The sequence below is a fragment of the Mesoplodon bidens genome (genome assembly GCF_964165515.1).
Source record: "Mesoplodon bidens genome assembly, chromosome: 2".
Lineage (NCBI taxonomy): Eukaryota > Metazoa > Chordata > Mammalia > Artiodactyla > Ziphiidae > Mesoplodon > Mesoplodon bidens.
The window spans coordinates 154,333,299-154,360,789 of record NC_138177.1 but is presented as its reverse complement, the minus strand read 5'-3'; the positions used below and the strand labels follow the sequence as shown (position 1 = coordinate 154,360,789).

General features: G+C 42.6%; 1 protein-coding gene across 1 annotated transcript in view; it reads left to right on the top strand.

Moving 5' to 3' along the window:
- The first annotated feature begins 21,891 nt into the window (after nucleotides 1–21,891).
- Nucleotides 21,892–27,491, top strand: part of RLF (RLF zinc finger) — an 80,307-nt gene continuing 74,707 nt past the window's right edge. Inside the window, exon 1 of the mRNA XM_081223278.1 lies at nucleotides 21,892–22,139. Within this exon, the coding sequence (XP_081079404.1) occupies nucleotides 21,897–22,139 (243 nt within the window). The 5' untranslated portion in view covers nucleotides 21,892–21,896. The remainder of the gene's footprint in view (nucleotides 22,140–27,491) is intronic.

Genomic DNA, 27,491 nt, shown 5'->3' with positions numbered 1-27,491 from the left:
CCCTTCCAACTTCCTCCTTTTTCTCTATAAAGTAACATTCCTCTCCTTTAGTTATTGGGTTTGCCTACGGCTTTTGCTATGGCTTGTTTGTCCCAAATGCAATTCCCCTTCTATTCCTGAATAAACCCATTTTTGCTGGTAAAAGAACTGACTGTTTTATTTTTATTATAAGGTCAACAACACTAACATTTATGGAGCACTTGCTATGAGCCATGAACTTTGTAGGAGGTCATAAAGGAAAATCTACACTCCTCCTGTGTCTTTCTCCTTTACTCTCACACTTCCATGGCACTTTGCTTCTGACACCAGATGTGTGGGCTTTCCACATATCAAGCGATGCTCCAACAGCAGCTGGACGTCCTACAGTTTAATTCAGTTGTGACACTAACTTGTCAGATCCCACAAGTCAAGGGCTCAGCCTCACAAGACTGTCTGCCCCCTTCAGATGTTAATCACAAGTCCCAGGTTGTCACTTGTACTTCTGACCAACCGGCTGTAAATCCAGATTCCCATGACCCTTTCCTTAGGTGCAATAATTTGCTAGAATGGTTCACAGAACTCAGGGAAACACTTTTGTTTACTAGTTTATTATAAAGGTTTATTGTAAAGATTATAATAAAGGATGTGAATGAACAGCGAGATGGAAAGATAGGTAGGGTCAGGTCCATGCAGCTGGGCTGTGCCACATTCCTGGCATGTAAATGTGTTCACTAATCCAGAAGCTCTCCAAACCCTGTACATTTGGGATTCTTATGGAGGCTTCATTGTGTAGGCATGATTGATCTTAACTCAGTTTCTAGCTCCTTTCCACTTCCCACAGGATGGAGGTGGGTGGGGCTGACAGTTCTAAGCATCTAATCATGGCTTGTTCTTTCTGGTGACCAGCCCCATCCAGGAGCCCACCAAGAGTTGCCTCATTAGGGCTTCCCTGGTGGCGCAGTGGTTGAGAGTCCACCTGCTGATGTAGGGGACACGGGTTCGTGCCCCGGTCCGGGAAGATCCCACGTGCCGCGGAGCGGCTAGGCCCGTGAGCCATGGCCGCTGAGCCTGCGCGTCCGGAGCCCTGTGCTCCGCAACAGGAGAGGCCACAACAGTGAGGGGCCTGCGTACCGCAAAAAAAAAAAAGAGTTGCCTCATTAGAACAAAAAACCACTCCTATTGCCCATGAAATTCCAAGGGATTTGGGAGCTCTGTTTCAGGAAGCAAAGACCAAATATTAGAACAAAAGATGCTCCTAAGTGCTCTTATCACTTAAGAAATTACAAAGGTTTTAGGAGCTGTGTGCCAAGAACTGGGGGGCAGAGAACAATTCATATTTTTTCCATTATTTCACAGAAGTTTATGGAGTTTATTTAATTAAGCCAACAACAACCTCATGAAGTGAGCCCAATCATCCTCAATTTTCAGATGAAGAACCCAAGCTGTGAAGTTGTCAAGGTGAGAGAGCAGGTAAGAAACATAATTTGAAGCCAACAGTTTTTACTCCAGAGAACCACTGCTACCTACGACTTCCAAGTTCTTACGAGACTTATGAACCCACAAGGCGCAGTGGCATCCTGGAGTCACATTTCTGAGGAATCAACTTTTATAAACGCTTTTATGTGGTCTAAGCCTGCACACGCTAAACCATTCCCCCCAGTCCAGTTCTGCCTCATCCATCCCAATTAAATCGTATATACTAGTAGCATTTAAACCCTGGTGGGTGGAACAGATTTTTAACCGGGACAGCTAGAAAGAGGAAACCATTAGGCCCAGATTAAGAGGTGTTTTTCTGGAGAGGTGTGGGGTTCTTGCTGCCTTATCTTCTTGTGGCATCATGGAGTGTTGTGATATAGAGCACCTTCCCATAAACCTTTAAAAGCCCTCAGATGGCCCCCCAAGAAGGCCTGATACTTTCAAAACAAGGCTATTCCTTCCCCATCTTATCTAGCAATACACCAAGACAAGATAAATCCTGACAACATTTTTCCAACTGTTCTCCACACTCCAAAGGAGATTGTAAAACATACTATTGAAAGAGAATCAAAGAAAAGGAAGAGATATCAGGTCAAGATGTCCAAGGACGGCAGGCCTTTGTACCCAAAGCTGGGTGCCTGGCTTTCTCAACGGATATGGTGCTCCATTTCAATTTCTAGTTTATTGCATGTGTTCTGGCTGTGAGTTGCTTCAAATATTTTTTTATCTTGTATGAGTTTGAACACAAATAAATCTATTTAATAAGTCATATATTGTTGGTACAGAAACTCCTTTTTTACTTATGAGAGGTGGATGTGGTATAAAGAGATCAAGAGGAGGAGCCAGACCGTTCTACAACATCTCTTACCAGAGTTTTTTTCACTTATAAAACTGGGAGTGGGGTGCAATGGGCTAAGTTACTGTTTAATTCTTTCAGCTCCAAGATTCTGCGGTTCTATGGGGTCAGATTTGTCAGTAGACCTTAATTTAGTAATTTCCTACTTCATGTTTTAAAAAGAAGAGAGCAAAGAAAATTGTACCATATTTAAGAATTTAAAGTTGTAGGCAACAGCTCCATATTTAATATGAAAATAAAATACTCTTAAATTTCAGTTTAAGACGATACAAATTTAGCAAGCTAGTTTATTAACTATAAGACATGTACTGAGCAAAGCATAGAATAAAATAACGTTAAAATATATTAAAATACTCATGCTAGAGATCAACATTTAACACACCTTCTTGTTTTTTGAACCCCTTTCAGTGTAACCTATACTCTAGTAAAACTTCTTTTAGTTTAGCATTTCTAAATATGTTATTATTATAAAGTTCATTTTTAGCACAGTCCTTAAATTATATTTATGACAGAGATATAAACTTTTTTCAATTTGACAACTGACACACACTGTTTAACTTATTTCAACTTAATTATTTAAGAAAATTCATAATTTATCAACATATAAGTTTTAAAATATGTTTAAAAATAAATAAAAATAAAAAACAAGGGCTTCCTTGGTGGCGCAGTGGTTGAGAGTCCACCTGCCGATGCAGGGGACACGGGTTCGTGCCCCGGTCTGGGAAGATCCCACATGCCGCGGAGCGGCTGGGCCCGTGAGCCATGGCTGCTGAGCCTGCGCATCCGGAGTCTGTGCTCCGCAACGGGAGAGGCCACAACATTGAGAGGGCCGTGTACCGCAAAAAAAATAAATAAATAAAAATAAAATAAAATGATATGTTTGTTGACCGAATATATTACAAAGTGAAAAATAAGCAAAAGCTGTCTTCCTGACCAATTTTTAAGTTATTATGGGTTACAAATTAATTATTTGATTCGATACAGTGGGGTTGCTGACTGGCAAATAAGAGCTGCCTGACTCATGGAAATAATTTTTATGAACAAAAAAAACTACTGTTTTTAAGGAGAAACTTTTGCTGTAATTTGTGTGCATGTGCGTGTATGTTTGTACAGGGGGTGTGTTTTCTGTGTCTGCAGTTATTTGGAAAATTTGGGGGCAAAACCAAAAATGAACAGAGTTTGACTTAATTTTGTTAATATCTAAATGCAATGCATTTTCAAAATGTAATAGACAGAGCTGGGGTAAGCAGGCTGGCCCACTGCTTTACGAGAATGCAATTTTATCTTGAATCCTTAATAAGGAAGCAATGAGATTCTGGGAACCCAGTTAGAGTTTAACTGGCTGTGCAATTTATCTCCTGGAGACCAGCACAGATAGTCTGATCGTTTCCTACTTCAATCCATGGACTTTCAAAAAAGTCTTGTCTGCAGGTGAGAGTGTCTTGTTAGGTATAATTTGTAATATGTAATATGGATTTTTTGAAAATTCTTGATTTTTAAAAGTCTTTTGGAAATTTGGAATTGGTAGTGAATAGAGAATACCTATATATTTTTAAAATTCACTTTATTGAAGTATAGTTGATTTACAATGTGTTAATTTTTGCTGTACAGCAAAGTGATTCATTCATACATATATATACATTCTTTTCCACATTCTTTTCCATTATGGTTTATCACAGGATATTGAATTCCCTGTGCTATACAGTAGGACCTTGTTGTTTATCCATTTTATATATAAGTTTGCATCTACTAATCCCAAACTCCCAATCCATCCCTTCCTCGCCCCCCTCCCCCTTGGCAACCACAAGTCTGTTCTCTATGTCTGTGAATCTGTTTCTCCTTCGTAGATAAGTTCATTTGTGTCATATTTTAGATTCCACATATAAGTGTTCTCATATGGTCTTTGTCTTTCTTTTTTGACTTACTTCACTTAGTCTGATAAGCTCTAGGCCCATCCATGTTGCTGCAAATGGCATTGACAATACCTATATGCTTTAAAAGGCTTTGGAAATTATCAAGTTCACTCATTGAATTCATGCAGTTAATATTTATTGACAGCCGCTATATGCCAGGCACTGTTCCAGGCACTTGGGATAGGTCAGTGAGCAAAGTGGACAAAGTTCCTTGTGGTGCTTATCATAGGAAAGACAGACACCAGCAATAAATACAAAAAATAAGTAAAGTAAATAATGTTAGTAGGCAGTAAGTAAAATGGAATTAAAAAAATAATAGAACTGGGCAAGGATTGCTCGTGCCTGTGAGGGTGTTGTAATTTTAAGTAGCATGGTCAAGGTAGATCTCATTGAGAAGGGACATTTGTTCAAAACCTGTAGAAGGGGGGAGATTTAGCCATGTGGTTAGTGGGGGAAGAGGCTCCTAACTAAAGGAACTAACACATGCAAAGCCTCCAAGGCAGAAATGTCCCTGGTGAGAAAGAAGAATAGACTAGTGTGACTGAAGGACAGTGGAAGGAGCTGACAATAGAGGCAGCCAGCCCAGGGCAGGTAGAGCTGTATCAGCCATGGTAAGGACCTTGCTTTTTACTCTAGATCAATATGGCACTATTGACATTTGGGGCTGGATATTTCTTTGTTATGGAGAACTGTCCTGTGCATTTTAAGATGCGAAGCAGCATCCTTGGCTTCTCCCCACTAGGTGCCAGTAGCACCCTGCCAGTGAGACAACCCAAAATGTCTCCAGCCAATGTCAAACGTCCCCTGGAACAAACCCTCCTCCCCTCTGACCCTTGTCATGAACCTCTACCCTTCAGCATCTTTCCCACTTTCGCCCCCCGAACTTCTATCCTCTGTATTTTCACTTTTACATGATCAAGATTGGAAATACTTACATCCGGTCTTCTGTGCTTTGTGTATAAGTTGATTCCAAAAGTGGAAATCAACAACATAATACTTCTGTTGTTTTGACTATGTAATTATTATTCAGAGCAAAGCCAAATCATAAATTCTAATGTATATAAATGTATATAAATTTCCTTTCTTGTGGGATTTTTTTTTTGGCCACGGCCCATGGCATGCAGGATCTTAGTTTCCTGACCAGGGATCAGACCCGTGTCCCCTGTGTTGGAAGCGCAGAATCTTAACCACTGGACTGCCAGGGAAGTTCCTCCTTTCTTGTGGTTTTTACCCAGAAGGCAGGAGGAATAAAGCAGAGTTAAAGCTGTACTTGGGAAAGAAGTAGTAGTCACTCATATAATCCAGGAAAATGGAATCTTTTATTGTGGTTTAGACAACACTCTTGTTTCCATCTGCTCAGACATGATTATGGAGTGGTCTTGTTTTGTCTGCCTCTGTCAAAATCAGAGTGGCCTTATCTGACGTTTGTGTTTATGTTCAACAGGAGAACGCTATGGCCAAGCTGTGAGTACCAGGCTAGCTCCTAGCTATGCTAAGGTCCAGATGTGAGTGCCAGGACAGTTCCAGAAAGCATTTAGGTACTGCTTTCACTTTCTCACGATATTAAGAATGTTTGTGATATAAATATATTATGTATTAAAAATTTTAAAGCTGACAATTTTAGGTAAGAAAAGAAATGAAAATTGAGAGAGGTATGTTGGAAAATATAAGTACCATGGTAAAAATAGAGCAGGATAGGAGGGATCAGGAATGTTGGAGAGGGGGAATTGCACTGTTAAATGATTAGAATTAAAATTTTTATTTAGAATTATTATTTATGTTAGACTAAGATAAAAATAATGAGGTTGGGGTTAAATTGAATTCATGACTCTGAAAGGCTTCTACTCAGCCAGTGATATGGTTAGTGGGTTTTTTTGTTGTTTTTTTGCAGCATGCGGGCCTCTACACTGCTGTGGCCTCTCCCATTGCGGAGCACAGGCTCCGGACGCGCAGGCTCAGCGGCCATGGCTCACGGGCCCAGCCGCTCCGCGGCACGTGGGATCTTTCCAGACCGGGGCACGAACCCGTGTCCCCTGAATTGGCAGGCGGACTCTCAACCACTGCGCCACCAGGGGAGCCCATGGTTAGTGTTTATTTTTGGCCAGCTGACACCCAACAGTCACTGAGAATGATACAAATGCAGCCCTAGTACCTAAATCCTTCACGTTTATGCCTCACTAAAAGGAAACCGTGCTTCATGGAAGGCGACCAGTGCCAAATCTCCAGGCAGAGAAACTCCTGGTACGTTTTGTTACTGATGGGAAGCAGCAGTTCGTTAGAGATTTCATGTATAGTGTTGGAGGAGGCAAACGGGCCAGTTTGAGAAGAAAGTTTTCACACCCAGGGACAGTCAAGCACGACAAACTGAATATTGAAAATCAATGACTGTAATCAACTGGAACAAGTTGAAGCTATAAAATTGCCTTGGGGGCTTCCCTGGTGGCGCAGTGGTTGAGAGTCCGCCTGTCGATGCAGGGGACACGGGTTGGTGCCCCGGTCTGGGAAGATCCCACATGCCGCGGAGCGGCTGGGCCCGTGAGCCGCGTCCGGAGCCTGTGCTCCGCGACGGGAGAGGCCACAACAGTGAGAGGCCCGCGTACTGCAAAAAAAAAAAAAAAAAAGAGTTGCTTGGCTGAAGAATAACTGTGAAAAAAAAAATCAATGCTTACTATGATAACATATTCCTCCTATGTCCAAGTTGTGAAGAAAGGCAAGGTGTACCTAATAAAGTGGTGGACTTCATAGGAAATCACAGAAATATCTATTTATAACGATAGCCAACACTTATTTAGCACTTTCTATGTGTCAGGCACTGTACCATGAGCTTCACAAGGGTTATCTCATTTCCTTTAATCTTCACAATACTTGATAAGGCAGTAATAATGGTTGACATTTATATAATATTGTTCTAAAAATTTTGCATATATTAATGCATTTGATCCTTAGGCAATCCCATGATGCTATTTCTTTTTTTTCTTAATAAATTTATTTATTTTATTTCTTTATTTTTGGCTGCATTGGGTCTTCGTTGTTGTGCGCAGGCTTTCTCTAGTTGCGGTGAGCGGGGGCTACTCTTCCTTGCAGTGCACGGGCTTCTTATTTCAGTGGCTTCTCTTGTTGCAGAGCATGGGCTCTAGGCACGCGGGCTTCAGTAGTTGTGGCACTTGGGCTCTAGCGCGCAGACTCAGTAGTTGTGGCGCACGGGCTTAGTTGCTCCGCGGTATGTGGGATCTTCCTGGACCAGGGCTCGAACCCGTGTCCCTGAATTGGCAGGCGGATTCTTAACCACTGCGCAACCACGGAAGCCCCCAAGATGCTATTTCTATCATTATTCCATTTTAAAGGTCTGAGACACAAAGAAATTAAGAGACATCTAAGTGCAGAGCTAGAATTTGTATGCATATTTAAAAAATATATATTATTTATTATTTTTCTGGTCTTAGAGAAGGATCATGTTGAATGATTTGATTTCAAATGTATTGTTTGAGCAAATTAATCAAAGATCATTTTATACAGCTGAGTGATACTGGGTCATTAAAGATGTGACTGTATAGTATTTGTTGAATTATTTTTTCTCCATGAATAGGATAAAGGAATCTTATCAAGAACCGCTAAACTCCTCATAGCTCTGAAAAGGTCTTTGGAACAAACACCAATGACAGATAAGCTCTCTTTTTGATGTAATAGCCTTGGGGAAAGTGGACCTGGAGGAATATTGAGCCTGATGTCTTATGGGTAGAAACAGGGATGGGAGATCTCATAAAATACTGTCTTCGGCTTTTCAACATTCTTTGTTACAGGGATCCAGTACCACTAAGGCATGTCTCAAAAGGGTCCCTAATTTCACGTGTGTGGCTAGTCACGAGCTTTCTAAGGAGACTCTTGAATTATAAGAATGTGTACCAGAGAATACCCTGGCAGTCCAGTGGTTAGGACTCGGTGCTTTCACTGCCATTGCCCGCCTGAGTTTGATCCCTGGCTGGGGAACTAAGGTCCGGCAAGCTGCATGGCATGGCAAAAAAAAAAAAAAAAAAAAAAAAAGACTCCCCTGGTGGTCCTGTGGCTAAGACTCTGAGCTCCCAATGCAGGGGGCCCGGGTGTGATCCCTGGTCAGGGAACTAGATCCCACATGCCACAACTAAGAGTTCGTGTGCCTCAACTATAGATTCCCGCATGCCTCAACTAAAGATCCTGCATGCTGCAGCTAAGACCCAGCACAGCCAAATAAATAAATAAATAAATATTTTAAAAAAAGAATGTGTACAATTTCTTTCCATAGAAAAATATATTTTTGATTTTTTATGTAAAAAAATCATTCTGGGGACTTCCCTGGTGGCAGTGGTTAAGAATCCACCAGCCAGTGCAGGGGACACAGCTTCGAGCCCTGGTCCGGGAAGAGCCCACATGCCACGAAGCAACTAAGCCTGTGTGCCACAACTACCGAGCCTGCACTCTACAGCCTGTGAGCCACAACTACTGAGCCTGAAAGCCACAACTACTGAAGCCCATGCACCTAGAGTGCATGCTCCAGAACAAGAGAAGCCACCGCAGTGAGAAGCCTGTGCACTGCAACGAAGAGTAGCCCCAGCTCGCCACAACTAGAGAAAGCCCGTGTGCAGCAACAAAGAACCAACGCAGCCAAAAGTTTTTTAAAAAATATTAATTAATTAATTAATTAAAAAATCATCCTGAAATTCATATAGAATCTCAAGGGATCCCCAATAGCAAAAACAATCTTGAAAAAGAAGAACAAAGTTGTAGGTCTCACAGTTCCTGATTTCAAAGCTAATCCAAAGCTACAGTAGTCAAAAGAGTGTGGTACTGGCATAAAGACAGACATATGGGCCAATGGACAAGAATAGAGTGCCCCCCAAAAAACCCTTGCATATATGGTCAAATGATTTTTGATAAGATTGGCAAGTCTACTGGATGGGGAGAGGTCATGCTGGAGGCTCTAGGGGAGAATCTGTTCCTTACCTCTTCCAGCTTCTGGTGGTTGCTGAATATTCCTTGCCTTGTGGTTACACCCCTCCAGTCTCTCCCTCCTGCCTTGTCATCTTCTTTCATGTTATCCTTCTCCACCTCTTTCTTAAAAGGACACTTGTGATTGCATTTACAGTCCACCTAGATAACCCAGGATAATCTCCCTATCTCAAGATCCATAACTTAATCACATCTGCAAAGATCTTTTTGCCATATACAGTAACATCTACAGGTTCCAAAGATTAGAACCTGATATCTGTGGGGGCCATTATTTAGCTTACTACCTCCTCATTCTTTGACCACTTCCTTTCTTTAAAGAGGAACCAGTAACATGCTTTACTGCCCCAGTCATGGGATCAGCCATTTCTCCAGAAGTTTTTGTTCCTTTTTAGTGAAGAATGATATTTGAAAATCAAAATGTAGATGCTAGGTGGGCTTATTGCTACTAGGGTGTCACTCTTGTACATCCTTTCACTAGGACTAGGAAATAGGACACCAACTAGGAAATAATGTATGGGTACACACACACACATACACACACATACACACATACATATTGTGTGCATTCTGAAGTGTTGGGCTGGAGTCAGCTTGTATGGGCTTGCAAAAGCCAATAGTTAAATATTCAGGAATTCTGTGAGTGACTGTTAAACTAATGGCAGTTTGAATAAGCTATGGTGGGAATATTTACACCATGGAAATCAGCAAACATTACAAATCAGTGGGGTTTATTCTTTTTTCTTTAAAATCAATGTTTTTTTTTAAATGAGAAAGCCACTTTACCAGCACACTACTACATATGTATCACACACATATACCCTTTCTCTCTCTCTTTATATGTAATATTTAATATTATATATATAAGTATACACACACACACAGATACACACACACATACATACACCCATTGGGCTCACACCTCTACTTCTAATTCTAGTCCAACATCACACAGTTTGTTCTAGTCTTTCCTGTTTCTATATTTGTAACTATCTTCTCCAGTAGTAAGAAACCTGACTCCCATTATTCTCAATATATTGACTTACTTACTCACTTCCCTGACTGCATGAACCATCTCCTTGGCTCTGTCTCCACTGACCCTGACCAAGAGAACTGCCTCCTTTGCCCTGAACATGAGGGCTATTTATCTGGCCCTGGACCTACTGGTCCTGACAGACCTTTCAAGCTATACCTAAGCCCCAGCCCTGCCAGCCCAGGCCATCGGAATTGCCTCCTTGGCCTGGGCCCCACGTGCCCTAAAGTCACCAGCCAAATCTTGACCTTAGCTCTTCATATTTCCTTCTTTGTCTACACTTCCCATTAAAAATGCTTATTTCCCTGTTGTTTTTAAGTGCATGGTGACAAGCCATCAATTTGACTCAGTCATGTGGGTTGTCATCTGGGACATGCTTATAAATAATAAAACATTATTTATTATTTATCTGAACTGGAAATCTAACTGATGTCCTGCATTTTTATTTGCCAAAATCTGGCAATCTTAGTTAGAGAGAACTACAAATAAGCTTCCTTTAATCCTGAAATACCATCTATAACTCAAGACTTCCCTGCCCTCGCTGGGCTCCTAGCTCTTCCTGTACTGAGTTCTTTCCACCTCACACTTCTGCTTCAAAGGCACAAGGTGTGCCCCTTTCTACGCTTACTTTCTGTACCACACCTTTTCTCTACCCTTGACCTGCACATATTGCTTTTGTTCCCCTCCAAAGAGCTGTCAGAGTTACAGACAGTTGCACGCAGTTTAGTCTACAACTAGAGGGTTTAGTTTACTAATTAGTTCATGTGTTTTTATCTCAGAATACTCATAAAGGAGATGCCATCCTCCAGAAAACTTTACATAGTTAGCCAGTAATTTGTACACCCACGGCATTCTTTTCATTCCTCCACCAGTATTTTTATCTTCTGTTAACCAAAATTTTAGAAACAAAGACCCGATTGAAATGAAAAGGTGTTTATTTGTGGTTTATTAGGACTGCAGCCCAGGAGACACAGATTCAAGAAGCACTTGAATTGTGTTCCACCGGACTACAGAATGAGGGAGGCTTGTAAAGGCCAAAACTGCAAGGTTACAGTTAGTTACATGAGTTGTTTATCAAGAATTATAATTGGAGCTGGCAAGCAATAAGGGTGCTTGTTAAGTAAGGATTGGTTGGGATCAGAAATGGTTGCATAGTTACAAGGGAGACCTTGAGACCATAAGGTTGCAGCTGGCAGGTGTTGTTCCGAATACAGCTGGTAGTGTTCTTGGGTCTAGTATGGTTCAAAGAAAGTTCACGTTCTCAGTGATGCAGAGAGGTGTCTGAGACCAGATCCTCAATGGCCACCTGACTTCATTTTTGTATGCCTGAACTGTGATTACCCCCATTATAATTTCAATTTGTCATCACTTCTTATGTTGAAAACTATCTATTTTATATGTTTGTTGTGGAATTATCTCCAGAGTAGACTGTTCAGTGAAAAAATAAAATAAAATAATATAAGGAGAAGAACTAGAATAAAGGGAATAAAGCTACTGTATACAAAGCTGTGAATAAAGTATTTCTGAAGGGGCTTCCCTGGTGGTGCAGTGGTTGAGAGTCCGCCTGCCAATGCAGGGGACATGGGTTTGTGCCCCGGTCTGGGAAGATCCCACATGCCACAGAGCGGCTAAGCCCATTTTGCAGTGGTGACTTCCAAGGAGGGAAACTATGAGACTGAGAGACAGAGATGTGAGGGAGACACTTTTACTGGAGACACTTTTACTATCTATTCTTTTGTACTAATTTTAAAGACTAAGTGCATATTTTAATTATTCAAAAATATTTAATTTGGCAGGGTGGTGGGGGCGGAATTCCCTGGCCATCCAGTAGTTGGGACTCCTCACTTCCACTGCAGGGGACATGGGTTTGATCCCTGGTTAGGGAACTAAGGTCGCGCATGCCGCGTGGTGAGGCCAAAAAAGAGAGAAATATATAATTTTTTAAAGGCGAAATTATCTGCTTATGTAGGTGTGTCCCTCCTTAGACAGTAAGCTATTGCTTGAGGTCAGGGACCACGTCCATTTCAATTTGTACTCCAAGAGCCCAGCACTGTGTCTAGGTCAGAATCATAATTTTGGCTCTTTATACATATATAAAAATAGCCTTCCCCCCACTGATTAATTTCCATTGCTATTACTGATATTACCTCAGTTAAATTAAACTGTATTAAATTACTTAATGTCAAACATAAAAATTAATGAATAATAAAAATGATAAATTTCAAATTCAATTATTAAACTAATTTAAATGAGATAACTGTTAAAATAATAAAGCCTATAAAAACACTGGAATTTTTTTTTTTTAAATATTTATTTATTTATTTATTTATTTTTGGCTGTGTTGGGTCTTCGTTTCTGTGCGAGGGCTTTCTCTAGTTGTGGCAAGTGGGGGCCACTCCTCATCGCGGTGCACGGGCCTCTCACTATCGCGGCCTCTCTTGTTGTGGAGCACAGGCTCCAGACGCGCAGGCTCAGTAATTGTGGCTCACGGGGCTAGTTGCTCCGCGGCATGTGGGATCTTCCCAGACCAGGGCTCGAACCCGTGTCCCCTGCATTGGCAGGCAGATTCTCAACCACTGCGCCACCAGGGAAGCCCCAAAAACACTGGAATTTTTAAAAAATTAGCTGTATTGAGGAATAGTACACAAACAATAAAACACCCATTTAAGTGGGTTTGATGAATTCTGACAAAGGTATGTACACACGTAATGACCACAATCAAGAGATAAAAAATTTCTGTTGCCCCCAAAAGTTCTAGGTCCCCCCTTCTCAATCAATTTTAACCTCCCACACTTGGCCACTGGCAACCACTGAATAATTACATCACCATCTATTAATAGATTTCAAATATATTTAACTACACACATTTAATTTATTAACAGAAAGTCTGTATTTTGCTATTAAATCAAAAAGCAAATGCTGGCCCACAAAAAAAAAATGCATAGTTTGACCATGTTCTTGTTTCAATTCATTTTCTTCTCATTCTTTATGAGAGAGTAAATTTGTCATGTGGCATAAGAAGGAAAAGTGGAGAGGCTGCTGTATTTTCAAGAGCAATAATAGCAATTGCCATTTATTGAGCACCTAATATGCACCAGGCACCATACTGACCCTTTACATGAATCCATTTTCTCATTCCATCCTCACAGCCACCCCAACAGCTGGGTATTCATTATTAAAATCATTTTGCGTGTGGTTTAGAAGTACCCCTGACCTCAACTAAGTATGGTTAACACAAATGCATCACACATTTAACAATACCCCAAATCTCCAAGCTCTAAACAACCCACCACATACTTAAGTAGCAGTAAATCCTGTTAAACCGGGTGCCCTCCCTATTTCTCAGAAATAACCAGAACTACCACTGTCACTCTGTGGCTCAAGGATTGCTGATCTTGTCCAAGTCTGTGCTGCCCTTTCCTTGACCAGTGAACGTTTCACCTCTGGCCCACTGTCTATGCTGGAGCCAACTCCCACAGGGCTGTGCTGGAGCCCTCCTCCCTCTCCAGGGCTTGAGGGTTGCTCACAAAGATTCTCCAGTAGTCCTGGGATTCTGAATCCACTATCCCAGAAACAAAGGTCTTCTAGGGGGCAGTGTAGATTTACTCCTTGGGCTGACCTAAGGAGGTAGCTCTGCACAAGTTGAAATTCAAGTTACACATAAAAGATGAAGCTTGAGACTCAGAGAAGTTAAAAATCTTGGTCAAGATCACCAGCTGGTCAGCAACAGAATTAGGATTCAATCTCAACCTGTCTGACTTCCAAACAACAACTGCTTTTCACTCTGTTGGGCTATCTTCCTGACCATTCTTTAGACTAAAGGGAAAAGGACATAGCAAGTAAGGAGTAATTAAATAAATATATGTGGAGCAACTGCTCTGTGCCAGGCCCCAATCTATGACATGAACAAAAGAGAAAAGACAGGGCCTCCCTGGTGGCGCAGTGGTTGAGAGTCCGCCTGCCGATGCAGGGGATACGGGTTCGTGCCCCGGTCTGGGGGGATCCCATATGCCGCGGAGCGGCTGGGCCCGTGGGCCGTGGCCGCTGGGCCTGCACGTCCGGAGCCTGTGCTCCGCAACGGGAGAGGCCACAACAGTGAGAGGCCCGCATACCGCCAAAAAGAAAAAAAAAAAAAAAAAAAAAGAGAAAAGACAGAACTTGTGAGGAGAAATGTTCTTTGGGGAGAACCGGGTCTCAGTTAAAGCAGAAAGGAGACTGATGCTCTAGGGGATTTTGCTGATGAAAAATTACAAGTTCCATGCATTGTAACCCATTCAATCGCTCATGAAATATTCAAGCTCACAATGACCTGGGGCTGTGTTAGGTGCTGAGACGGAGTGGGGAACAAACAGATATGAACACTGTCTGCAAGTTTACAGTCTCATGGAGGGGGAGGCATAAACAAATAAATGAACACTCACATGTATAATTACAGATTGTGGTAAGTGCTATGAAGGGAAAAGAACAGGTTGCTAGAAGAGAGAAAAGAAAGGAACCTACTTTAAAAGAAGAACCCCAAAGATTGAGAAGGCACTGGGCAGGTGAAGAATGTTTCAGAGAGAACAGCAAGTACAGAGGCCCTGAAGTAATAAAAAATGAGGGCTTGGGCTTCCCTGGTAGTGCAGTGGTTGAGAGTCCACCTGCCGATGCAGGGGACACGGGTTCGTGCCCTGGTCCGGGAAGATCCCACATGCCGCGGAGCGGCTGGGCCCGTGAGCCATGGCCGCTGAGCCTGCGCGTCCAGAGCCTGTGCTCCGCAACAGGAGAGGCCACAACAGTGAGAGGCCCACGTACCGCAAACAAAACAAAACAAAACAAAACAAAACACACACACACACACAAAAAAAAAAATGAGGGCTTGAGGAGTTGAAGGAAGGCCAGTGTAGCTGGGGCTGCTCAACTATCACTGGATGATACTGTGTCTCAATTCCATTTAGTACATGTGGGAGGGAGTTCCAGGAAGAGGTGACAGATTGAGCAAAGACACAAAGGCAGGAAAACTATAAAGTGCGGTGGAGTGGTGACATGTTTGGGGAGCTAACAAGCAACTCTGTGCTCTTAGGAGTAGCAAGCAGTTGAACTTAAAAGCCAGGTTGTGTATTTTTATTCTATTTGAAGCAAAAAGGGGGTAACATGTTTAAACAATGGAGGTAAATTTAAGAAGATGGTCAGGGAGTAAGTGGATGACCTGGAAACAGCGATATCCCTTGGAGTGCTCTTGCAATAGCCCAAGCAAGAGGAAAGTAAGATTTGCCTAAGGGTAGGTGGTACAGTGAAGGAACTGCCCCTTCCTTATATCCAACAGATATAAAATTCCCCAAAAGGAAGAGCAAAGAAGAGTCCTCCAGGGGAAATCTCTGGCAGGAGGGAAAAGGTTGAAACAGTGTCTGTGAGGTTTTCAGAGTTTCCACCTCCTTTGGGGGTTCTCTACCTTTGAGGCCCCTGACTCTTCACCAAAACACAGAAACAAAGCCTCCTAGCAAGGAATACCTAAGTTCCTGGGGTTCCTGTGAGCTGATGAGAGCAAGTCCAAAGGAGAGGGCCTGCAAAGGAGTGGTGACAGTCATGGGGGATAATCACTCAAAAGGAGGTTCTAGGGTATAAATACTGCTACCTCACGTGGCAGCTACTCCCTCCCACCAAACTCTTCTTAGACCTTTAGAAGATATGTTCTCTTTCCCTGGGCATGGCTAAGTGGAAATAGGTCAGACATGGGTGGAAGAAAATTTCCTAAGGACAAATTGGTAGGATTTGGCATCTAACCCGATTAGATTTTGAGGGAAGGAAAGAGAGAATAGAAAATAATTATGAGAGAAGCCTGGGTGTTGGAACAGGGGTGATTTAAGATCTTCTAGCTGCCTTTACACTGATTCTTACCTCCGTAAGCAACCTTCTGATGCTAATATTTTTCCCAAGCCAACTTTTCTATAGGTATGCCGTTATATTTCTCAGGATAAATTAGTAAATTGGGCTCTTGTGATTTAATCGTCACCTAGGTGAAATGACAGAATCAAGTTCTTGAGTTTGCAAGTCAGAAATTCTAGCCTGGGACTTCCCTGGTGGCTCAGTGGTTAAGAGTTTGCCTGCCTGTGTGGGGGACGCAGGTTTGATCCCTGGTCCAGGAAGATCCCACAGGCCACGGAGCAACGAAGCCCGTGCACCACAACTACTGAGCCTGTGCGTCACAACTACTGAAGCCTGCACACCTAGAGCCTGTGCTCCGCAGCAAGAGAAGCCACCACAATGAGAAGCCTGTGCGCTGCAACGAAGAGTAGCCCCCGCTCGCCGCAACTAGAGAAAGCACAAGTGCAGCAACCTCACATCCCCTTATAGCACAACCCCATTTCTATGCCCTTTTTCACAGAAAAATCTTCTCAGAGGGGTTAATTCTCCCCACCCTATCCCTTTGCTTTTCACTTCTTCTTGAATTAATTCTTCAACCCTCTCTAGTCAGGGTCCATACCAGACAGCCACAGAAACTTCTGTAGTTAAGGTTATGAACAATACTCATGGGGTCATATCAAATGATCACTTTCTGTCTTCATCTTACCCAAACGCTTGTTAACGGTCTACACTGCTGACTATGCTTTTCCTGCTACTTTATTCTTTTGTCCTCAGAAATATCACATTCTTCTGGTTTTCCCTCCACCTCTTTGGTTGCTTCTTCTCAACATTCTTTGCTGGCTGGATCCTATTCTTCTGACATGTCGATCTTGGAGTGGTCCAGGACTCTCCTCTTTTTTCTGTTTGAGGTCACAAACTGTCAACTCATCACCCAAACTGAACTCACAGGTGGGTATTATATGTCATGCAGTTTTTACAATGTGAAATTGTGTTTTTTTTTAAAAAACAAGCCCATATTTCCAATTTCTCTTGGAGAATTAGAAGATCTAGCAAAATAGGGTTTGCATTCTCACACCGCTGTAATTCGCTGGAACTGAGTACATTCTGCCTGGGTCATTTCTTTGTGTGTGTGTGGTTTAAACAGCAGCAATTTATTTTCTCACAGTTATAGAGTCTTTAAACCCAAGATCAAGATGTCAGCAGGATTGGTTTCTTCTGAGGCCTCTCTCCTTGGCTTCCAGATAGTCACCTTCTCACTGTGTCCTCACATGGTCTTTCATCTGTGCACATGGATCCCTGGTGCCTGTGCATCCAAATTTCCTCTCTTATAAAGACACTGGTCAGATTGGGTTAATATCATGCTTTGTAACAGTCAGATTGAATTAGTACCCTAACAACCTCACTTTAACTTAATTGTCTCTTTAAAGGCTCTGTCTCCAAAAACAGTAACATTCTGAGTTACTGGGGGTTAGGGTTTCAACATTATCAATTTTAGGGGGCAGAATTCAGCCCATAACATCTTCATGATCTTTGTTGATCATAAAAGTAATCTATGGTTTTTAAAAAATCAAATTATACAGAAATGTGTAAGTAGAAAGTCAAAGTCTCCTGTCATCTCACTTCTCATGACAATATCTCCCAACAGTTAGGCGTAATCAATGTTTCTTGAAAGAATGAGTGAGTGAGCATGGGGTGGGCTTCATATTACACCTGAAAAAAATGAGGCACCAAAGAGGCTAAGCAACTTTTTCTAGGTTATAAAACTAGTTAATGAAAAGAGAACCAGGACTTCCCTGGTGGCGCAGTGGTTAAGAATCCACCTGCTGGATTCTGTTCGAGCCCTGGTCTGGGACATCCCACATGCCGCAATGCAACTAAGCCCATTCGCCACAACTACTTAGCCTGCGCGCCACAACTACCGAAGCCTGAGCACCTAGAACCGGTGCTCCGCAACAAGAGAAGCCACTGCAATGAGAAGCTCACGCACTGCAGCAAAGAGTAGCCCCTGCTCGCCACAACTAGAGAAAGCCCACGCACAGCAACGAAGACCCAATGCAGCCAAAAAATAACTAAATAAAATACATTAAAAAAAAAGCGAACCATACCCAGTTCTACTAATTTCTCATCCAACATTCCTTCTACTATCTTATGCTACTCCTTTTTTATATTTGTTGCAATTTTTTTTGTGTGTGTGTGGTACGCAGGCCTCTCACTGTTGTGGCCTCTCCCGTTGCGGAGCACAGGCTCCGGACTCACAGGCTCAGCGGCCATGGCTCACGGGCCCAGCCGCTCCACGGCATGTGGGATCTTCCCAGACCGGGGCACGAACCCGTGTCCACTGCATCGGCAGGCAGACTCTCAACCACTGCACCACCAGCGAAGCCCTGTTGTAATTTTTGAATAAAGACGCGTTCCTCATTTTTAATGTTAAAGTTGGTAAGTTAAAGATTTTATATTTCTCTTTAAAAGTTACCAAACTTGGGAATTCCCTGGCATGCCTGGGTCATTCCTTAACCAGTTCACTACTTCCAAACATCTAATATCCAGCCAGCTTTACTCATTTAGGTCACCTGTCTATGTCATGTAAGAATATGAGTTTATGACGCCTGATTTACCTTTCCCCAGGTAATCTCATCTAGTCCCACTTAAATACCATAAACTTTTACATTTTCTTCTTTTGTTTAACAAATATTGATTGCCCACATGCCAGGAACTGCCTTACCAGACACTAGGGATAGGGCATTGAGTAAAATAAGTCACCCTACTTTCAAAGAACTTACCTTCTAGCAGGTGAGACACACAAAATAGTGATAATGTAAAGCCAATTAATATGAACAAAATGAAAAGACAGCAAGGGATAGAGAAGGCTATTTTAGACAGGGTCATCTGCCCCTGTGAGGTCATAGTTGAACCTGAACGAAATGAAAAAAGGAAGGATTCGCCAGAGAGAGGGAACAGTAAGTACAAAAGTCATGGAGTGGGCTTCCTTGGTGGCACAGTGGTTGAGAGTCCGCCTGCCGATGCAGGGGACACGGGTTCGTGCCCCGGTCCGGGAAGATCCCACATGCCGCGGAGCGGCTGGGCCCGTGAGCCATGGCCGCTGAGCCTGCGCGTCCAGATACTGTGCTCCGCAACGGGAGAGGCCACAACAGTGAAGAGGCCCGCGTACTGCAAAAAAAAAAAAAAAAAGAAAAAGTCATGGAGCTTGTCTGTCTTGTTTAAGAATGGCAAGGTCAGTGTGGCTGGAGCCCAATGAATGAGATGAAGTGGTGGGAAGAGCATTTGGAGAGGTAACAGGACAAATACAGATAGGACTTTGTAGGCTCTGGTAAGGATGACGGGGAGCCAGCCACGTGAATGTTCTGAGCAGGGGTGAGTGATGTGATCTGAACTATGTTTTGTTTTGTTTTGTTTTGAATTTATTTTGGTTGCACCAGGTCTTAGTTGTGTCCGGCGGGCTCCTTAGTTGTGGCTCACCAGCTCCTTTAGTTGCAGCATGTGTGCTCCTTAGTTGCGGCTCGTGGGTTCCTTAGTTGTGGCATGCGAACTCTTAGTTGCAGCATGCATATGGGATCTAGTTCCCTGACCGGGGATCGAACCTGTGTTCCGTGTATTGGAAGGTGGATTCTTCACCACTGTACCACCAGGGAAGTCCCTGAACTATGTTTTAAAAGGAGTTATGTGGCTATCCTGTGGAGAACTGACTGGAGGAGGGCAAGAATAGAAATAGCTAGCTCACTGAAAAGGTTATTACCTAAGTTTAGATGGGAGGTATTAGTGGAGGGGTCTAGGGTGCTAGATCTTGGGGAGGTGAAAAAGGGTCAGATTTGAGAATATATTTTCAATTTAGAGCTGGGATTAGCTATGGAGTGTGAGAAAATGGAGTTGAGCACGAATCCAATGTCTTTGGCTTAAGCACCTGAATGAATAGAGGGGTCACTTACTGAGAGAGGAGCAGTTTTGACATGTTTTCTTGTGAGATGACTACTAGATTGCCAAAGGAGATAGTTAGGGGGCAGAGGCTGGATTTCAGGGCAGTGGTGATAGCATGTCTACCTTTATTATTTGTAGGGCCTGGAAGCATGAGCATAAATGGAGGCACACACACCATACGTCTAACTATTTAGAGTTATAACCAAGCTAACAACACACTGTTAGATAAAACGCGTTCTATCCTTCTAACTTAATAAATGCACCTTTACAACCATGAAGTTATAAAAGATACATTACAAAACTGTAATATTTTTGTGTGTGTGACTGAAAATTGGCAAAATATCAAAGATGACTGAATTTAATTTTTATACATTTCTGGGCGCTCTATTGATGGGCCAGGGATTTTTCTAAAATAAATTTATTTTATTTATTTATTTATTTTTGGCTGCATTGGCTTGCTGCGAGTGGGCTTTCTCTAGTTGCAGCGAGCAGGGTCTACTCTTGGTAGTGGTGCGCGGGCTCCTCATTGCGGTGGCTTCTCTTGTTGCGAAGCACGGGCTCTAGGCACGTGGGCTTCAGTAGTTGTGGCACGCGGGCTCAGTAGTTGTGGCTCGCAGACTCTAGAGCACAGGCTCAGTAGTTGTGGCACATGGGCTTAGTTGCTCCACGGCGTGCGGGATCTTCCCGGACCAGGGCTCAAACTCGTGTCCCCTGCATTGGCAGGTGGATTCTTAATCATGGCGCCACCAGGGAAGTCCATGTGCATCTTTAACTTGACTAAGTATTGCACATTCTTCTCCTAAATGATGTACCAATTTATACTTCCACCAGCAGTACATAAGTTCTATTTTCCTAACTCCTAACACATGGTACTAATTTAAAATTTCTGCCAATCTGATGGGTATGAAATTATATCTCACTGTTGTTTTAATTTGTACTTTGATAGTTATAGTAAAGTTAAATATCTTGTCATGGGTTTATTGGCCATTTGGGTTTCTTTTTTTGGTGATCTACCTCAATATCCTTTCTCTACTTTTCTATTGGATTGTTTGCTTTTTTCCTTTTGATTTTGGGAACTTCTTGGGATATTAATCCTTTGATGGCTATATATATGGTGAATATTGTCTAATCTTTGGCTTGTCGTTGTGTGCCATCTTTTAAAACTTGTGTTATTACAGAATTAACAAATTTTAATGCAGTAAAGCTAACAATATTTTGCCTTATGGTGTGTGCTTTTTGGATCTTATTTAAGAAATTCTTCTCTATTTTGATAACATAAAGATATTTATATTTTCTTTACTCCATCCAGCATTTATTTTTTGGATATGCTTTGAGGTAAAAATCCAATTTAATTTTTTTTTTCCCCTTTTGGAAAAAAATGTTCCAGCGCCATTTATTGAAAAGTTCACCTTTTACGTACTGACTTGTAATGCCCTCTCTATTATAAACCACTTTCCCATGGGCTAGTCTTCATTTCGGCCTCACAACCTCCACAGGCTTGCTTATTTTTCTTCTACTGGGGATGCTTTCCTTTAACGCTCTTCTCAGGGCAGCATCTCTCCCGTTCTTCAGATCGCAGCTCAAATGTCATTCCCCCATATCTAGATTATATCTACAGGTATGTCTGTCTCGGTGACCCCACGACTCCAAAAGGTCTGGAAGGACTGCAGTGGGCAGGAGCCCCTGGTCAACTGCTGCCAGGCCGTTGCCCGGGCGGCTGTCGGGGAGGCCGCGGAGGGGAGGAGCATCCCGAGTTCCAGTGACGGAATCCAGCGGGCGTCGGCGTCGCCCAGGGGTGCGTCACAGAGCGCGGTTGACCGGGGGCGGGGCCAGGTCTGAGTCACGTGGCTTGGTTGCCTACGCGCTGCTGGGCCGTGGGAAGATGGCGGACGGAAAGGGAGACGGCGCCGCCGCCGCCGGGGCTGGGGCTGAGGCTGAGGCTCCGGCGGGAGTCGGAGCCGGAGACGGAACCGAGACAGAGTCCATGGCTCGGGGTCATAGCCCTACATCTCCGGCGCCAGGAGCCTCAGGGCTGCGACCGTGTCTATGGCAGCTGGAGACAGAGCTGAGGGAGCAGGAGGTGTCGGAGGTCTCATCTTTGAACTACTGCCGGAGCTTCTGCCAGGTGAGGGGCGGACTGGCTGGCTGAGGGCGGCAGGGCGGGGAGGCCAGGGGAAGAGGCCCCGGACCCGTTGCTGCAGCCGGGGCCGGACTGAAAGGCGCCACCTCCATGTCTTGCCGCGCCCCCGGGCCGGGAAGGCCCAGTTCGGAAGCCCGACCGCTGGCCCCCCTCAGCCACTGCCCGACTTCGGCCACCGCCAGGGCGGGTTGCGCTGGGTTAGACTGAGAGCCCGAAGGGCGCCGGCAGCTCCCTGTAAGGGCCGTGCCCTGTCGTCGTTGCCTGTCCCCCCGGCTGGTGGTTGGAGCGCCATTGCCTCCTGAGGGATTGATTGCTCACTCGTTCCTTCCCGGAGATGCTTTTTTGAGTAGAGTGCAGATCTCCAAATTGGAAAACCTGGGTTTTCCTAGATAATCCGGAGATATATGTTGGGGCCAGAGACTTATGTTTGGAGGCAACGTCCTCTGGGCCCCTAAAAGATATGACAGTTGGCTTTGAAAGGCGTCTAGGGCTTTCTGCTTAAGGATTGTGGAGCTGGTTGGCTGGTTGGTTTTTACTGCCTTTTTTGGGGGGGGGCATCAAAGCTGTTCTTTCGCCTCTTCTATATTCCTTTGAGAATTGTGCTGCCAGAAATGAGGCTCGTGATCCTTGTAGTGGTTATTAGGCTCTTTGAGTAGAAGAGGATTGGGAAAGATGAGGAGTGTGGTCTCTTTTGGCAGTTCTGTGACCATTTCTGTGCCGTAGTAAGTCCTAAACCTATGATTACATATTTCTTGGTATGCTTAGTTTCGTTTCCAGGATCACGCCAAGATTTTTCTTTATAAATTTAAAGATGTGCCATTATTATTTCTACGTCTGCTTGTTTGTTCTAATCAGGTTTTGGAGCCGCCCCTCTGCTTCTCACCTGGTGCACCTTAGAAAATGCAAAATAATCGTTGGCACTTGGGCTCTTAATGAGTAGTTGAGTGTGCTGAATAAATTGCGGTGTTCCAAAGTTATAATTTTGAGGGACAATTTGCTCTGTTGGTCCGGAGAAGAATCAAAAATTGACTTGATTTAATGTTTTTCTCCCTCCTGTCTGCTGAGCCAGAAGCACTTCATCTCTGAATGGGTTTTGTCCTTGCTAATCTTTTCCATACGTTGTATCACTCCAGTTTTTATGTCTACAATCCTCAGCCTTTCCCTGAACTCTGAAGTACTAAGGTGTTCTTTGCTTCTTCACCAGCAGTGAACATTCTTAGGACACATATTTACTTTACAAAGTTTTACTGACTCCATAGGATGGTGCCAAACACTTTACCAAGGGCTGAGGAAACATAAATAAGGCTGCACTTACCCTTGATGAGCTTACGGTTGGGAGGCGGTAGTAGAAATAACATTATTGCCAATGCAGTTTTGGTAATGATGGAAGAGGAGGCGTTGTAGAAATACTGGGAGAGGCCAATTTAGATGGGGTGGGCTGGGAAGGCCCTATGGCTGAAGGGATGAAAATGAGTCTTGAATATCGGGGAAGGGGATGGTATTCCAGTGTCAAAGGTAGAGATGAGAAGGAAAACAGTGCTTTGGGAGAAGAGGGAGCTAATTGGACCCGGATTAGTGAGGAGGAGGGCAGAAACACTGTTGGCTTTGGGTAAGCCTCCTAAGCTTGCGTTGTTTTCCTAGAAGAATAGCAATAATGGATATAACCCATCAAATTGAAGCTTGTCAGAGGATAACATATATATATATATGTATTCATTCTGCTTTATGCCAGCTCCTGGCAGCTCTGATATCATTTTAACTGAATTTTAATGTATTGAGTATTAGTGATACTTAGATATGTGAGGGCACAGAAGAATTTTAAAAAGAAAGTACTTTTGTAATTTGTCTTTTTTATGAAGTTCCTTTTTTTGGCCTGAAATTTTCCCAAAACAATTTTTTGCACTAATAAAATAAAAGGAGTATCTGTGACGGTATATTGTAATAGAAAGCACATTGGATTTCGAGTTAGTTGGGTCTTAATTGTGACTCTACTACTTACTAGCTAATAACCTGGGGCAAACTATGACTGTGAGATTATGTTTTGTTTTCTGACCTTTATCTTGTAGTGCTTTATACGAACAGTAGACAGAAAGTTTATATTCAGCCCTTCACAGTATTTATCACAATATTTTTGTCACATTTTCCCCCCCAGATAAAATCAATAGGGTATCCTTTCTTACCAGATACAGAAAAGCTTTTAAAAATTTTATGATGAAGTAGGAATAATTTCACTATCCAAATTTGATTGAATAGCTTTTGGTTTCACATTTGAAAGGCAGAATAAAATTTATTCATCTACTGATTGTGTGTGTGTGCCTGACATTGCATTAAGTGCTGGAGATAGGAGCCTGCCCTGCAGGAGCACCTAATGAATGTGTAGAGAGATGTAGTTGTATTACATTATCATAAAGGCCTGACCTGTGCTCTCTGGGATGCTTAACTGCCACAAAATTATTTCCATCATGTGTTTAGTTTAGAGATATTGTCTTAAGGACTTATACTGTGCCAAGTAGATCCCTCCTGCAACAGGCTGGGACCGTATTCTCTCTAGCTCTTGCAGCACTTAAAAGAAATGGCTCTGTCTTTGGAATTGCACCAAATCAAGAAATAAACTAACATATGAAAGGATAGAGAAGCTTGTTTCATTCTGGGCATGTTTTCAATTTTCAGAAGTTTGTGAAGATGATCAAAATGAAACTTCAGAAGTAATAGTTACTAAGAAAATGATATTTAGATGAAGTTGTAGTCAGTGAAAATTTGTATTCAGTGATTATGGGATGTGTGTGTGTGTGTGTGTGTGTGTGTGTGTGTGTGTTTTCCCCTTCCCTCAGTTCCTTTTCTGAAAACATTGTCTGCCAGACAGACAGTGTGGATAAGATTAACTCCAGAAAACAGTCTTTCTTTGTTTTGCTGAAAAATTGATGATATCCTCTCAAATTCTTGCTATATTTTGGGAACCCAGATTCCTGAAGTTTTCCAACTGGTTGTTGTATTTGTAACACAAATTTTGAACACTTTTAAAGTAGACTTCATTAATAACTTGAAATTATACTTTGAGACTATCAAGCAGAGTAGTTTTATGAGTAAACCTTGTTTATGAGACACTTTGAGTTCTGGAACTAACAGTGACTTTGTAGATTTTTAAATGTTAAATTAGGTAAGTACTGAATGTATATCATTTTCCCCTAGATTAGTGATTGAGTTCAAAGGGCCTAAATGAGATGGGCATACTGGCTTTACCATTTAAACTAGCTGTGTGACCTTGGCACATGTTATTTTCTTTAAACCTTAGTTTTCTCATTGGCAAATGGAATAATAACAGTACTTACTGTTCTCTATGTAAATACACTGTTGTGTGGACTAAATAAAACAATCTCTGTAAAAAACAATGGCCCTAGAATTATCTGAGTTATCCAGATTTCTTGGAATAAAAAGTCTTAACAGCCTTGCCCCCAGCTTACTTTTCAGCTCTTACCTAGCCTATCCCATCACCCCAGTTCTACTGTTACTTATTCAGGAGTACTTTAGTTGGAGTTCGTGGATCAAAGTGGGATCTCAGTTACTCCTATGATTAAAATTTTGCCTGTGAATTTCCAGATGCATTATTTTGGAAAAGATGATCTTAATTTTCATTGGATTCTTCAAGATCCAAGACACATGTTAGGTTTTCAGTAAATATTTCCCAAGTGACTGATCTACAAAAGGATGGAATTACTACTTTAACAAAAGCTCAGCTCATTAAGCATTTTTATGTCTTTCCCTTTCATTGTGCTGTTCTATCCTGTTCTCTCATTTTCTGCATGGCAAGTTTTCCTTCTCTAGGGCCCAGTGCAAATGTCACCTTGTCTGTGAAGCTTTCTTTGATTTTACTAGATAGATTTCCTCTTAGTTGTTTGTGTTCTTTTGACACTTCGCACATACCTGTGGTTTTAACTCCTTTCCTTGCTGTCACCGTCTTAGTTCAGGCTTCATAATGTCCTTTTGCAGCAACTCTTCACTAATCTTTCTTGCCTTCTTACTGGCCTTATCAGCAATGCATTTTGATGTTCCTTTTAAATTATAAACATTATCTTATTAGTCACTTTATTCCCTAAAATTCTTCAATGGTTTTTTCCCAAAAGGCAAGATAAAATTCACACTTATCAGCCTGGCATGCAAAGCCTTTTAGGATCTGGACTTGCTCCACCCCTTACACCCAACTTTTTTTTTTTTTTTTTTGTCTACCTTCATCCCAGTGTTCATCTCTCAGTTCACTTGATTAACCCCAGGGTCACCCCTTCCTCATCTGCTTATTTATCCTTTAAGACCTGGCTCAAATAATACGTTTTTTTAAGAGCATTTTCTGATTTCAGCAGACAGAATGAGGTGATTCTTTCACTTAGAATATGTACTCCAGTAGCATCTTGTACATCGGCCTGGTACCTGAATGTTTTTATCCATGTTTATCTCTTGTATTGACTAGTAAGCCAACAAGTCTTTGCTGTATACCTGGTACCTAGCAATTAATACAATGCCTGGCCCACAAAACTAATCTGTTGAATGAATTATATTGTAGGAACTTCATAATATACTCAAGAGATGAGTACTTCAAAAGAAACACCTAGGGCTTCCCTGGTGGTGCAGTGGTTGAGAGTCCACCTGCCGATGCAGGGGACACGGGTTCATGCCCCGGTCCGGGAGGATCCCATATGCTGCGGAGCGGCTGGGCCCGTGAGCCATGGCCTCTGAGCCTGCACCTCCGGAGCCTGTGCTCCTCAACGGGAGAGGCCACAACTGTGAGAGGCCCGCGTACCGGGGTGGGGGTGGGGGTAAAAAAAAAAAAAAGGAAACACCTAATGTAAAATCTAGGATATGGGGAGGGGGAAGGGTGGGCTGTGACAAGGCGAAAGAGAGGCATGGACGTGTATACACTACCAAACGTAAGGTAGATAGATAGTGGGAAGCAGCCGCAGAGCACAGGGAGATCAGCTCGGTGCTTTGTGACCGCCTGGAGGGGTGGGATGGGGAGGGTGGGAGGGAGGGAGATGCATGAGGGAAGGGATGTGGGAACAGATGTATATGTATGACTGATTCACTTTGTTATAAAGCAGAAACTAATTAAAAAAATGAATAAATAAACTTAAAAAAAAAAAAAAAAAAAAAAAAGGCAGTTTTATCATAAGAAATTCCTGTAAAGGAACAGGATAGGAGATTTTGGTCATTTCTTAGAGACAATACTTGTCAACTTAGCTTACATTCATATAATAAATATAATAAAATACGCATTTACATGTGTGGATTGAGGGCTAGTGTTGATGGAGGGAGAAAATAGGAGGCATTATATGGTATTGAGGAAGA